Genomic DNA, 15,388 nt, shown 5'->3' with positions numbered 1-15,388 from the left:
CGCTACAATTAAAACCATTACATTAAAATACATTTAAAACAGTGTATTTCAATAATTTCAGCAGCGTGCAGATCCTCTTTTATGTCAGAATGTGGCGACCCCAGGTGTCCAAATATAAAATAATATGTGTGTGGCAGCAATGCGTCACCGTAGCCTGTAGAGATGAGAAAGTTGGAAAAAAAAAAAAGAGGAAATTGATTCCTACCCGAACCATGGCATCAGGTTCATAGGGAACGTTGTAGTTTTTGGCGATCTCAATGAGGTAACGCTCCACCAAAATCTTGGGAGGGGCCTCCACGCTCAGTTTGTGCATAAGCTACAGAAATAAGGTGCAATATGAATTAAAAAAGCAGATTTGTAGAACCTGCCAATGGGGGTAAGCAAAATAACCTTATTTCAAACAGAATACAAGATTATTTTGCTTACCCCATTGGCAGATTATTTTGCTTGTTTCAAGCAAAAACTCACTTAATTTTGACTTGTTTTTTCTGAAAACAAGACAATAATTTTTACTTGTCTAGAAAATCCTTCTTGATTTAAGAATTTTTAGATATTTTGGCTGGAAACAAGACAAAAAATCTAAGCTAGAAAAGCATTTTTTTTGCAGTAATATTGTCCTATCCTAACAAACCATACATCAATGGAAAACTTATTTATTCAGCTTTCAGATGTATAAATCTCAATTTCAAAAGAAATTGACCCTTATGACTGGTTTTGTGGTCCAGGCAGGGTCACATATATACATTATATATACACATATATATATATATATATATACACACACACAAAGAACATTATCGTCTATTGATGTGGATGTTAATATAGTTATTGTAATAGTTAGCTTTTTACTTATTGTTCTTGGTATGAAAGAGCCTTAAGACTAGGGAATTTTTCATCAACCAGGTAAAAGTCATATATCTGACTGCTTAAACGGTAAGTTCACCCAAAAATGAAAATTCTGTCATTAATTACTCACCCTCATGTCGTTTCAAACCCGTAAGACCTTCGTTCATCTTCGGAACACAAATTAAGATATTTTTGATGGAATCTGAGAGCTGTCTGACCCTGCATAGACAGCAACGCAACTGAAATGTTCCCAAGTCCAGAAACGTAGCAAGGAGATCTGTAAAATAATCCATGTGACATCAGGGGTTCAACCGTAATTATACGAAGCTACGAGAATACTTTTTGTGCGCAAAAGAAAAAAAAAATTACGACTTTATTCAACAATTCGTCTCCTCCGCGTCACCCTGTAGCGCCATTTTGCCATCTGTAGCACACACAGATACGCTGTTTTCGTTCAGATCAAATCACAACAACGTAGGAAACAGATCCGGCGTGACGCAGCTGACACAGAACAGCATACGCTGTTTACGTCCAGCGGATACTCTCCAAAATGGCGCTAGGGTGACGCGGAGGAGACGAATTGTTGAATAAAGTCGTTATTTTTTTTTCTTTTGCGCACAAAAAGTATTCTCGTAGCTTCGTATAATTACGGTTGAACCCCTGATGTCACATGGATTATTTTACAGATCTCCTTGCTACGTTTCTGGACTTGGGAACATTTCAGTTGCGTTGCTGTCTATGGAGGGTCAGACAGCTCTCAGATTCCATCAAAAATATCTTAATTTGTGTTCCGAAGATGAACGAAGGTCTTACGGGTTTGAAACGACATGAGGGTGAGTAATTAATGACAGAATTTTCATTTTCGGGTGAACGATCCCTTTAAGGTTGGAATACACTACATGACTTTTGAAAACTGAACAGATTTTAAAACACTGGGAACGGTTAGAGATGAAAAACTGGCCATCATTACACTAAATGAGCATCACACATTACCAGACTTTTTACATACACAAAAAACTCAAACAGAAATGTGCCTCGTTGCTATGAAAACAAATTGTGTTCTAAAATTGGCACAAAATATAAAAAATGTTTGATATTTACAAACCGGATGAAATCATTAGCTGAAGCTAATGAAAAACAACTGTGCCCATCATACACTACACATTTTTCAGTGAAATTACCTCCAACTGCTCAAAATCTGCAGACCAGCTATGATTTTCATCAACTAGCACTGACTCCTCCAAAAAGTGAATTGGTGCAAAAAATCTTGGCAAAAGTCATGTAGTTTATTCCAGCCTTCAGAAAGTAACGGGATACTTCTCCTTATCAAGCAGTATGATTTGAGGTAGATCAGGTGTGCTGTTACATGCCAAAAATCTAATAATTTTAGCATAATTATTACTTAAAGGAGCTTTGAAAATGCCCTAATCCAAGAATGAGCAATAGTTATTGTAATATTTGCCCAAGCACACAGTACTACGAGTTCAATTTTGTGCCCACCACCTCTAAACAAATATGTTTCATCATACCCTATCATTAACTGTTCCAATCTGATTTGTCCTGCATAGCTTTCCATACTCTTTGCTGTATTTGGCACACAGCTGATCTGAAACCTGTGAAAGGAAGGAAAAAAGACATGAATATTCCATAGTAGAACTACACCCCAGAAATAGATTAAAGACAGACACAAACGATACCCACAATCTTCAGTTCTGCCACTTCTGATTGCAGTCGAGGGGCAGCCCAGATGAGAGTGGACACTGCTTCTTGTAGGCCAGGGTCCAGTTCTCTGAAAAGAGAATAGAAAAATTAAAGAACATGGAAGAAATAAAATCACTTTTAAAATAATAAAATAAAATGTTACTCACTTCATGGACTGTATTAAGCCAAAACGGGTGAGCAGCAAATCACAGTATAACTCCAGGATCTCCATGGCCTCCACCAAATAATCCTCCCTGATGATGTGCTCGACTCTGATTCTCGCACGCTCATCTTTGCCGGCCGACAAGTAGTCTGCGATTTCCTTGCGAGACTTCTGGGCTAATTCAGCTAATTCAGATCAAGCGAGTTCAATTCCGTTAAATCAACTAAACTTAGAACATCCAAAACTTGACAAAATGTGCAACTTGTAGACAACCAAACTTACTTTTCTTCTTCTCAAGAAGTTTGAGGCGGTTTATGACCAGCCTGAGATTGACACGAAGTCTCTCAGATTTAAACCCTCCACCAAGCATGATGGAGCTCTGCGGAAAAATGTCAAGAGCCAAAGATCATGTAAAAGGGTCAGAAAAGACTCTTTGAAGGCCATAACAGTGGCCCAAGTATCTTACATGTTATTAAAGCAAAAGCTCAAGCATTATAGAGATTTGCATTCGAGATATGCCTCCTGTTTGGTGAGTGACGTCACTGCCATATGGTGACAACAGCACAAGTCAGCTTTTAGAAACCTACTTTAGTTACGTCTAACACCCAGGAACCCAAAAAACAGTGTAAATGACAACAGTAGTCCCTTAGGTCAAATACAGTGGCAGTACTATGGTATCTGATCAAATTACTCCGGTTCTGTACTTATACTGTTGTACTGAATGATTTATTTATCTTGGTATCTACATAGTTCTCCCAATAACTACAAAAAAATACCATGGCAACGTTACTTGTTCAAAAATAGAGTAATAATCCGGTTACCCTCTTACTTGTCTAGAAACGGTGGATCATTTGTTAATTCGAGTCTCTTTCATATGCTGACCGATGACTCTGATAGTGAGAGTCACAACAGTTAACCAAAACAGAGTAAAATGACATGAAACAGAGTAAGCTGACAAGCAGTCACGTGTTATTACTTATATGGATCTATAATGATCTCTAACGAACGTACAAATTACATTTGAACAGGTTTTCGACTTGTCAGAAATCTGACTGCTCAAACCAGGAAGAGACTCGACTAGCGGCTAGAGAAGCTAAACAAAACCTTCAAGAACCTACAGATACTGACAACTCATCAAAACGTCGTGGATATCTCATAAATACCGTACAGAACATATAATAAACATCATATTTACATGTCAGTTCCTCTTCAGACGCTGGGAAAGTGTCGGTTTCGTTTAGAATGTTTGGGCGACTGCTCAGGTAGCATTCACTTCCGCATTGGACGTGACTTCATCCATGACGCCACGCGTCACATGGTCGCCAGTGGAAAAATCGCTTATGAGGGGAAACCCCGGTCACTAGGGCGGACAAATCACATGTCTTTAATAATGTCATGTTTATGATATCACATGACAAGATAGTCTACTCTAGATAGTCAAGTTGGCAAGAAATGCCTGAGCTCACTAGTCACTACCTTAAAATAGGGCAAATAATTGGTCAGAATATTGAAACAATACTGTACATTTTTAAGTGTGAGTGCACTGAAGCATTGTGTTTCAGTGGCGAGGCTACATAAGGGCCAGGGTGGCACTGGCCCACTCTGACTGACAGCTTGTCCACTCAATATATTTATGTAAAGAATAATAGGGGTGTGCGATATATATCGTAATTGTTGTTTTAAGGTTGTGTGATTTGACATAATCGAGTATAGCACACCTACAGAGTGCAAGCAAACATTATGTGATGTAGTGGGTTAGACTAGTGCGCGTATGCATTTAGAGTGCGTTCTTTCACTGCATGATTCAGTCTATTAAAATGTATTTAAAATTATCACAAAATTCAATATATGGGGGCAGAAAATGTATAATTTCATATAGTTAATATCACACGAAGAGTGCCGTTTTTTCTCCAAAAATCAGCATGATTACAAATGTGATATTGATTTTTACAACAGTTCAATAAACAAGTTAATTAAGATACTTACGTTTTAGACAGCATATTGCCTGTTTTTGCTCTATTTCGACAACAAAAAATTATTGCAAACACAGCTACAGCACTGTTTTGCATCTCTGAGCAACATGACGGTGTTTCGTTCCTGAATGAATCAACCGTTTAAATGATTCAGTTCAATCGCAATGACTCACTTATTAACGGTGACTTGCTGCCACCTACTGGCGGTTTTAATTTCACATTTAAAGTATCTTTTAATTTTTTTTATAATTTCAAACATCAGTTTTTTTTACGTTTTATGTTTAAAATATCAAAACATTATTTATGCATTTGCAACTGCGGGTATTCTATGTCCCTCTGAGCTGCATTAAACCGTGTGTAAATACATCTAAATGCCACTTCTAATGCAGCTTCTGTTTCCTCTGCATTGCAAAGATACATTTTGTCAATACTGATTTCATTTGCTTGCTAACAGCCCAAATGTCTTATTATTCTAATTGACTGATTAAATCTAAAAATTTGACTCAAAAGGTGATGCACACTTTTAGAAAAAAAAATGGCTGTATAAAGATAAAAAAATGCCCATAAAAGGTAAAAATCCATTTAAACTTATTGGAAAAGATTAATTTCTATCACTGCTGTGAACTGATCACCACACAGAATATGAAGAATAACAAAAACTTTAGGAGTCAGCTGTCCACGGTAGCACACTCAGCAAAAAAATTGTCTAATTATTTAATTGTCTTCTCTAATTATCTAATTGCTATTGACAAAATCCCAGAAAATATCGAGATATCATAGTCAATATCGCACAACCCTAGTAAAGAATTAATAAGATCCCGGTGGATGAGTGTCGATCTTCCAGCTGTGCGCTTCTAGGCTATTCTATGGCAAATGGTAAATGCAAGAGCTGTCAATCTACTATGGTTTGCTAATATTTGGTGAAGCTACAAACCAAAACGCAGCCCAAAAGTCGCATGTATAGCCTATACTGTTCGCATGTATTTGGTATTGTTTGATGTCCTGAAACAACGACATATGACCAGTCTATCTGTTATATACTATGCTTAACATCACATTTTCTAGTCATATTTTTATTTTCGATTTAGGCATATATTTTCAGATCATATTTTTGGCCCTTTTCTTTTTCAGCCAAAAGCCAAAGGCACTGAAGTCCACCCTATTTCACCAAGGTCCACTCACTTGAAAAATTCTGGCCTCACCACTGTTTTAAGGGAATATTTAAATCACACATTAGATCTTGATGAACAAAATATTCAAGTTGAAAATCTTCACTACAATGTGTAATTTGTTGAGAATGAAATGATGTGACAATGGTCAATGGAATCCAAAATCATCAACCCATTAAAGGCTGGAGTCAAATTCACACCAAAAATCAAAGTACAAATAAATAAAGAAATACATTACAGACTGATCCAACATGCATGAATTTCATCACGGTAACTCATAATGTAAGTCAGTAGTGTGTGTGGCCCTCATGAGCCTGTATGCATCATGTCTCCTGATGAGATGGCAGATTGGGAACTTGATCAGTGCATCAGCGAGCTCCTGGACACTTGGTGGTTTTGGAAGCTCGAGTACATAACGACAAAACAGTTAAAACTGTAAAAACAGTAATATTTTGAAATATTTTTATAAAGAATATCTCTTTGGATTTGAGACTTTAGTCTTTGCAACTTTACAGATCTTCTTTATGCACCAAGAGCTTGTAACACTCCAGAGAGAAAGGAAAAATTGAAATCGCATCATATGACCCCTTTAAAAGATTCTAATCTTTTAACGAATGATTAGAATGATCAGAAATTATTCTGTGGTGATTTGGAAACAACATTTCTTATTATTTCTTCATATCTTATTGTTTTTTTTATGAGGAATAAATTAGAAAACAGTAATAATACTTCATTATGTTGTTTTGTAATGTCTTTATATATATATATATTTATGAATGTGTGTGTGTGTGTGTGAGGAGTGTTGAGGAGTAACTAGTTACATATAACATTTTATTACATGCAACTTAATTACAAAATAAAGGTAATTGTAACAGTTACTTTGAAAATGTTAATGATTACGAAGGGGTTACATCTGAATATTTTCACACACATATAGATTTGATTGATTTCTTTCCCAAATTGCATTGACTGCTCTAAAATATGAGACACCAATGTTTCAGGAGTTTAGGACACAGAACAGGACACATGCTTATTCTAGAACTGTTTTATTTCCTATTTGGTTTAATGTACGTATTTTAGCAAATGGCTGCAATATAACAAAGAGTGAAAAATTTAAGGGGGTCTGAATACTTTCCGTACCCACTGTATGTATATAATCTTAAAGATCCAAACAGCAATGCAAATTGTAGTCCATTACTGATTGCATGATGAAAACATTATTAAAATAATAATTTACATATTTTGGGTAATGTATTCTGACTTTTAGATTACTTTTGATTTATCACTCTTGTTCATCAGCTATATATTATATTGATACATAATATCAAAAGAAAGAAAAAATATGCCATTCTTTATTAAAAGTTGTTGCTACTTTATAATCAGGGTTTCTCAAACTGAGGTTTGTGAAGAACCTGTATGGGGCTACTTAATTAAATCCTAAAAATGTAAAATTAAAGGGGGGAAAAAACTTTTAAAATTAAAACATTGAAAACAAAACACCTAAACACTAAAAAAAAAAGATGAAATTGTTTTATTTTATTTTTACAGGCATGTTATTGTGACCACTAACTGATAACAGACAACTGTGAACATCATTAAATTAATAGTGAAATTATTTAAATATGAACTCAGGGGTAAGCATTACATATTTGACATGTAACGGGGTTCGGCTGACAAAAAACAAAAAACAAAAAACGTTTAGGAACCACTGCCATAATGCACACCCAATACACTATACAGCTAGAACATATCTATAATGCAGTATGAAGGTAGCACTGAATGAATTCCCACATCTCTGCCAAAGAAGAGAAATGTGGTGGTAAACACTTCATACAAGTAAGAACTGCACGTGACAAAGCATTCACAACCACACTGTCAGACCTTTCATTTCTATTATTAAACAGCAAACACAAAGTACGCAAATGCGGCAGCCCTCTGGTACACCAAGTGTCTAAATTTGCTCACTTGTTAAATATTAGCTTCAGGATCAGACATACAAGGAGCACTACTTCAACTTGGTACAATAAACAGTTTATTTCCATTTTAAACATGTAATAGAAATAGGAAAGCAAACACAATGACAAAAACAGTTCCCTTGCTTTGTCAGGTTTGGTTCAGTTCTAGCTCTGCTTGACACACGAAAAAAAAACGCAACTTGACATGTAGACAAAACAGCAGAAAGATAGGAATGTGATGCGACAAATCTCCACAAGGAGAAATTGAGATGAGCTACCATTCCACAGAAAACAAAATCACATTCCAACATTATAAAGAGTAGACTTTTCCCTAGCGATTCTGACGTCATCGAGAGCCATTCGTTCCAAATAAAACTATGATATTGAGTGGATGTTTTAGCACCCCTCAGTGAATCACCAGTCGGTGAGGTTAAGTAAGCTTTTATGCTTTAGTCACAGGACTACACTAATGAGAGACATGAGATGCAACCGCTAAGTGGACAGGCGATGGCTCTCAGGTGACTATAAGTGGACACGATACTAAATCTTAAAACTCCATTCAAACATAAAGGAGAGACATGATAGCTTATAAACTATGGACAGAGTCTCCCAGCAACATCTGTGCATAGAGTTGGGATTCCGAACCAATACAAAATCAACGTACAAAGTCACAACACACTGAAAACTTTGCCATTCATCAACCAAATACTCAACATACTCCACATTTTAAACACCAAGACGACGTCTTCCCTGGGAAAAGACGCAGTGGCCAAATTGGCCATGCTATGAGATGAGGTCCTGCGTGTCAAAAACAGCTTTGGTGAAATGCTAGGACGAGTCGTCATTGGCGTCTGGAGCAGTGCCATTACTGGCCAGTAGAGGCGCTTGTGGCGAAATGGAGATCTTGTATGGCAGAGCATCTTTGGCGAGCATCTTTTTGGTGGCAGTGACGAGGCGGGAGTAATTGTCCCGGTTGTACTCGGAGCTGTGTGGCTGCGTGCGCAGTAAGGGTGGGTTGTCCCGGTTCATGCGTGAGAGGAAGAGAGGAGGACGCCGTTGCCGCTCTCCATCTTTAAGCGAGTCTGGCAGTGGCTTGTGTTTGCTCTCTGGCAGCAACATGATGCACAGGACTGAGAGAACGGCGAAGGAGGCAAAGATCACGTGATGCAGGAAATAGCCGCCGTTATTCTGCAGCTCCATTAGAGAGGAAGCAGCCATTCCCACACAGCCTGCGGCCATGATCAGACCCAATGTACCACCGCTGAGAGAGACACAGTTAACAACACTCAACATGGAATAATTATGGCTTTTAAAATGTTTTTTTGAAAGAAGACTCTTCATTTATTTGATCAAACATACAGTAAAACAGTAATATTTTGAAATATTATTACATTAAAAAAAATTTTTTTTTAATTTGAACATTTTAAAATGTTATTTTTTCTTGTGATGTTGAAATGGAATTTTCAGACTTTACTTCAGTTTTCAGCATCACATGATCCTTCAGAAATCCTTCCAATATGCTGACTTAGTGCTCAATTTTGATGGTACTTACTTAATAACCTTTAATTATTTGTAATGGTTCTCATTATTATCAATGTTAAAAACTGCTTTTGCTACTGAATGTATTTGTAGAAATGTGATACATTTTTCTCAGAATTCTTTGATGAAAGTTAAAAAGAACATTTATTTGACATAGAAGCCTTTTGTAACATCATAAATTTCACTTTTGATCAATTTAATATTTCCTTGCAGAATAAAATAATTCATTTCTTTTTTCTTTTCTTTTTTTTTTTAAATCTTACCTAATCATTTCAATAGTGCTGTGTCAAGTTTCCACAAACAATATTAAGCAGCAAAAATGTTTTCCCAACATTGATAATAAGAAATGTCTCTTGAACACCAAATCATCATATTAGAATGATTTCTGAAGAATCATGTGACACTGAAGACTGGAGTATGGCTTCTGAATATTTAGCTTTGGCATCACAGGAATTAACTACATTTTTAAATATTCTAAAATAAAAAACAGTTATAATGTAATAATATTTCACAATATTACTGTTTTTACTGTAATTTTGATCAAATAAATGCAGCCCTGGTGAGCATAATATTTTCAAAAGCAAACAAACAAAAAATCTTAATCAGTTCTTTTGAACTGATTCAAAATACCGTATTGGCCCGAATATAAGACGACCCTGATTATAAGACGACCCCCCTTTTTCCAGATGTACCTTTTGGAAAAAGGCTTTTTAAAAACCAAATCTTGTTTTTTCTCCGCAAAACACATTTTGTCTTAAATTATTTTCATATTGCATATTTGTCCTATTTTAATTTTTGTTTTGAATGGCACACTCGTTTTATGCGTATTTGGCACCACCTATTGTTGTGGGTGTATTATTGACATGTCAAAGTCTAGACCCTGAATATAAGACGACCGCGTTTTTTCAGATGTATTTCCAAGAAAAAAACATTGTCTTATATTCGGGTCAATACGGTAGTAACATTCTTTTGTACTATTTTGCAACATTGCGAATCTACTCTGTAAGTCTGTGTATTTGTTTTGTCATATTTGTTTGATAGTGTTTTTTTTTGTTACTAAGCTGCAGTTCAATGGTGACCTGTCACGGGACTCTTGAACATTTATTTTTAATACAGTATGGAGTTTACACGCTAAAATCATTTTTATACATCAGATAGTTCCGGTCCTTAATATGATTTGCTAAGCTGCATTCGAAGCTGTTGTAAAACACTCCTTATGCAATCCCTGGCTGTGACCTCATTATATTAGTATTACTGCAGTATTACTACACTTCTGTGGCTTGAAAACCATTCTGCTAAACATTGTTTGAGAACTACATTGCTTGGCGGAAGAATTAACAAATAAATACACATTTTCTTGTTGCCGTTTTTATTTTATGAAACCTCACAAACCACCCAGGTAGGTTTGAGTTTAGTTTAAGCAAACTCTGGATTTTGGAGTTCTAGAAGTTGGATTTTTATTTGGTTGTTTATCATCATGGTAACTTACACTAAACCTGAGACTAAGAGACTGCAAAGCAAAACTAAATTCTATACATTATATCATTAATGCATTACATTTAAGCTATTATATTTTGACAATTAATATTCAACTTAATTTTAATGAATTTATAAATAATACATACATTAATACAAGTTTTAGAATATATAAAGCTTTTAAAATGGCCAAACTTTCACGTGTTCTTTTAAGCTCTTTTTGAACCCATGTAATTAATTCAATTCTCTTGTGTTAACCCGAAGTTGACAGAGAACGTTTATAGCGAGCGTTGCAAACCTGATCTCAGTCGGGTTGGATTTTTTTGGTTTCACAGACCTACTGTGAAACTCAAGAGTTTGTTCAACTAGCTTTGTGTAACGTGCCACAGATGTATGTAGTAACTGTTTTATAGAGTGGAGGTTGAGATTACCGGACAACAGTTGGCATGACTTCACTGCCAAAGAACACACTGAGCATGGCCAAAGCCTGAGATGAGAGGAGACCCACTACAGACAGAACCAGAACAAGCCCTCCATGCAGGTCTGAAAGAAGACGGTAGAGACAGAGTCAGTAAAACCAAAACGAACCAAAAATCATAGGACAGATCCAAAGGCTTTCCACATTTTCACTGAGCTTGTTGTGAAGCATTCTGTAATTGCCTTTTCAAGAAAACATGCATGCCATAGTTTCTTTGATTCTGAGTTATAAAGGCAGTCTAGTTCACCAGCTAACTTCTGGAACAGCACATGTCTTTGTGTCACGCTTGAAGAGGAGCTTACATTGCGTGAGGGCCAGCAGCAGCAGTGAAGACAGACCCGTGACAATGGCTGCCAGCAGCAGCATCCCCCTGCGGCCAAAGCGGTCCACAGACACACACAAGAAGATGCAGGCCAGAGCTCCAGTCAGCACACGCAGAAAATAGCTGAAGTAGAAGTGTGGCGAGTAGATATGCAGGTTACGCGTGAAGCAGTACTGGATTCCTGTGCCAATGAAGCTGAGGATGACAAGGAGAACATTTTTACTTGAATCAAAATGAAATGATAACACTTGACAATAAGGTTCCATTACTTAACTTTGGTTAATGCATTAACTGTCAATGAGAAGTACATTTGTTACGGATGGTATTTATTCATCTTTGTTGATGTTAGATAATAAAAACGGTTTACTTTTAGTTCATTTTAGCTCAGGTCCATTAAAGGGATAGTTCACCCAAAAATGAAAATTCTGTCATTAATTACTCACCCTCATGTCGTTCTAAACCCGTAAGACCTCCGTTCATCTTCAGAACACTAATTAAGATATTTTTGATTAATTCTGAGAGCTCTCTGAGCCTCCCATAGATCTAGCAATGTAATTACCATGATCAAGGTCCAGAAACGTAGCAAGGAGATCGGCAAAATAATCCATGTGACATCAGGGGTTCAACCGTAATTTTTATGAAACTACGAGAATACTTTTTTTACGCAAAGAAAACAAAAATAACGACTTTATTCAACAATTCGTCTCCTCCGTGTGACATCTTGCTACGTTTCTGGACCTTGATCGTGGTAATTACATTGCTGTCTATGGGAGGCTCAGAGAGTTCTCAGAATTCAACAAAAATATCTTAATTTGTGTTCCGAAGATGAACGGAGGTCTTCCATGTTTGGAACTACATGAGGGTAAGTAATTAATGACAGAATTTTCATTTTTGGGTGAACTAACCCTTTAAGTAATATTTACCCATAAAACTATCAATTTTAATGATGTATTAGTAAATGCTGAAATTAAATTCAACTAAGATTTATAAATGCTTTTCAAAAGATTAATAAATGCGTTTACAAAATAAAATCCTAATACACAAAATTGAATGCAGGATTTTGCTTATTTATTGTTAGAAGTATACCCACTTGCATAGGATTCACAAGATCAAAATTAGCATTTCCCAAATAATAGAATTCTGAAAATGTGCTGGGATTTTTTTGAAGAGTTTGTGCTTTTAAGGTTAATATTGGCCCACAAAATGGAGGAGTTTGTGCCGAATCACTTATTTCCAATTGTTTAAAAACAGCGATGAATGTTGGGTCTAGATTTCCACAGCGGTTTTTAATATTACATACTTAAATGTGTAATAGAAGTTTGTGATTGGCTTGCAGCCACATTTTCTAGTGTAACTTACAGAGTGAAGCCCAAGATGAGGCAGTTCTTCCAGATGACTCTGGTGTGACGCAACTCTACAACATGATGATACTCTGGCTGGATGTCTTCAGGGAATACCTCATCTATCTCTACAGAAAAAGACAGAGAGAATTTAAAGTAGAGGGTTAAAGAGTGAAGAGTTGGTAGAATTCTAACAGGCTTTTCCAGGAACACCTGACCAGCACATTCCAAGCGAAACATTCTCTGGGAGGGATGGGCTCAATTCCTTCAGATTAAACACCCTAAATGGCTCTATTCACTATCCATGATGGGCCTTGATTTGCTGTAATGTAATTCAGCAAGTGAGCTGGGATATCATTACTGCATGAAGAAAGAAAAAAATCACAGAAAAAACAGCAGCCTTGTCACGGAACCAACGCTACCCTCGTGTGCTAGATGCTTCCTTTCATTTGATCCTGTGAAAAGTATAATCACACCATGACAGCTCTACTGATTGATTAGACAGTGTTGCCATAAATATCTCTGACCATCTCTCAAATGCCACCCTCAGGCCATGGGTTCTCAAAACTACATTCTGGTGATGACGCTGCATTGACTGTTGGGTAGTAATTTTCCATGAAGTCTGCATGCAAACTTCAGATTTATTTTGTTTTATTTTTTAAGACATTATTATAAATAGGGTGTTTGAATTTGAGCATGACTCATTTGGCCAGACAAATGCTCAAAAAAGTGTGTATCTGTATGTCCGAGTCTACTCTACTGGTCTGTCCCAGTACCCACGCTTGCAGTCTTAGCCACTTAAAAGAGCGTGAACATGACAGGAACTAAATGCACAAGACTGTCCTATGTCTGATAAACACAAAAGCTCAGTACCCTTAACGCACACTAAATCCACATTACCTCTACATTTACATTACATTTAGTCATTTAGCAGACACATTACCTCTAATAGCAGTATTTGAGGCTACGCACGTAATGAATATGTATTTATGATATTAGTTTTAGTTACCAATAATAACCCTGGAACAGGTTCAGGAATGTGCCAAATTCCGAGGGAAACTCAAAGTAAATAAAGTTTTGTATAAACATTATCATGTTGTAAGTGTGTCCCATCACATAATCAAAAGTTCTGCACACACTTGAGGTCTTAACGTTCACTTGAACACTTAGACTAAGTAGAGGAAATACTTAAGACAAGTGGTCAAGTGCAAATGCCGCAAGTGTGAGTATTAGGCCCGCTTATCATCTGAAAGCTGAATATTCTATTCTATTCTGTTTTATTTATATAGCACGTTTAAAAACAACAGACGTTGGCCAAAGCGCTTTACTAAGCACACATGACACATACAGTCTAAAATTATAAAACACAGTAACACATCACAAAAATAGATACAATTAATTACAGTCAAATGCAAGAGAGAAGAGATAAGTCTTTAAATGAGATTTAAAAACATCAAGAGTGGTACAAGATCTAACATGGAGAGGTAAACTATTCCATAGACGAGGAGCTGCAACAGAAAAGGCCCTGTCTCCTTTTGATTTTAATCGAGACTTGGGAACAACTAGCTGGAGTCTTTGTGTAGATCGTAAGGGCCTGGATGATGTATGCTGCTGAAGAAGTTCACTAATATAACTTGGTGCCAATCCATTTAAACCTTTAAAAACAAATAATAATAACTTATACTGAATCCTAAATTTAACTGGAAGCCAATGAAGGGATGCTAATACTGGTGTTATACTTACAAATTTCCTAGTCTCAGTTAAATGCCTAACAGCTGCATTTTGAACCAGCTGCAGGTGTGAAATTGATGCATGAGAAACACCATAGTACAAGGAATTACAATAGTCCAATCTGGACATGATAAAAGCATGGATAACAACTTCCAAATCATTAAAAGACAGAAAAGGTTTCAATTTTAATATATTCCTTAATTGGTAAAAACCACCTCTAACCACATAATTAATGTGCTTATCAAACTTTAACTCTGCTTCAAAAATGACTCCAAGACTCTTTGCATGATTATGTACCTTAGATTTAAATTAACCTAATTGATTAATTATGGGTTCAGGAACACTCGGAGGGCCAAACACTATCACTTCAGTCTTTGATTCATTCAAGTGAAGAAAATTTGCTGCCATCCATTCCTTAATATCATTAAAACATGCAAAAAGACACTGTAAGGCCGAATTATCCCCCATTTTTATAGGCAGATAAAGCTGTGTATCATCGGCATAAAGATGATAGCATACATTATGTTTCTGACAGATAACAGCCAAAGGAAGCATGTAAATAGAAAATAACGCTGGACCCAATATTGGTCCTTGGGGAACCCCACACTTCATCAGAGCAGAAGAGGATGAGAAATTTCCTAATTCAACAGAAAAAGTTCTCCATGAAAGATATGAACTAAACCAGTTAAGAACAT

General features: G+C 36.3%; 2 protein-coding genes across 3 annotated transcripts in view; both read right to left on the bottom strand.

Moving 5' to 3' along the window:
* The window catches only part of LOC107730168 (IST1 homolog), an 8,046-nt gene extending 4,039 nt beyond the window's left edge, over nucleotides 1-4,007 (bottom strand). For both annotated transcript variants that reach the window (XM_016540922.1, XM_016540923.1), the window contains exons 1-6: nucleotides 3,906-4,007; nucleotides 2,993-3,089; nucleotides 2,715-2,895; nucleotides 2,548-2,635; nucleotides 2,376-2,459; nucleotides 206-316 (exon numbers count right to left, since the gene is read on the bottom strand). In XM_016540922.1, the coding sequence (XP_016396408.1) occupies nucleotides 206-316; nucleotides 2,376-2,459; nucleotides 2,548-2,635; nucleotides 2,715-2,895; nucleotides 2,993-3,080 (552 nt within the window). In that variant the 5' untranslated portion in view covers nucleotides 3,081-3,089; nucleotides 3,906-4,007. The remainder of the gene's footprint in view (nucleotides 1-205; nucleotides 317-2,375; nucleotides 2,460-2,547; nucleotides 2,636-2,714; nucleotides 2,896-2,992; nucleotides 3,090-3,905) is intronic.
* Nucleotides 4,008-7,359: 3,352 nt separating this feature from the next.
* The window catches only part of slc22a31 (solute carrier family 22 member 31), a 19,233-nt gene continuing 11,204 nt past the window's right edge, over nucleotides 7,360-15,388 (bottom strand). Inside the window, exons 6-9 of the mRNA XM_016540926.1 lie at nucleotides 12,982-13,090; nucleotides 11,603-11,817; nucleotides 11,254-11,365; nucleotides 7,360-9,068 (exon numbers count right to left, since the gene is read on the bottom strand). Coding sequence (XP_016396412.1) covers nucleotides 8,636-9,068; nucleotides 11,254-11,365; nucleotides 11,603-11,817; nucleotides 12,982-13,090 — 869 coding nt within the window. The 3' untranslated portion in view covers nucleotides 7,360-8,635. The remainder of the gene's footprint in view (nucleotides 9,069-11,253; nucleotides 11,366-11,602; nucleotides 11,818-12,981; nucleotides 13,091-15,388) is intronic.

This window comes from Sinocyclocheilus rhinocerous, unplaced genomic scaffold (assembly GCF_001515625.1).
Source record: "Sinocyclocheilus rhinocerous isolate Xijiao unplaced genomic scaffold, SAMN03320098_v1.1 scaffold36, whole genome shotgun sequence".
NCBI classification, from domain to species: Eukaryota; Metazoa; Chordata; class Actinopteri; order Cypriniformes; family Cyprinidae; genus Sinocyclocheilus; species Sinocyclocheilus rhinocerous.
This window is presented reverse-complemented; position numbering and strand designations above follow the sequence as displayed.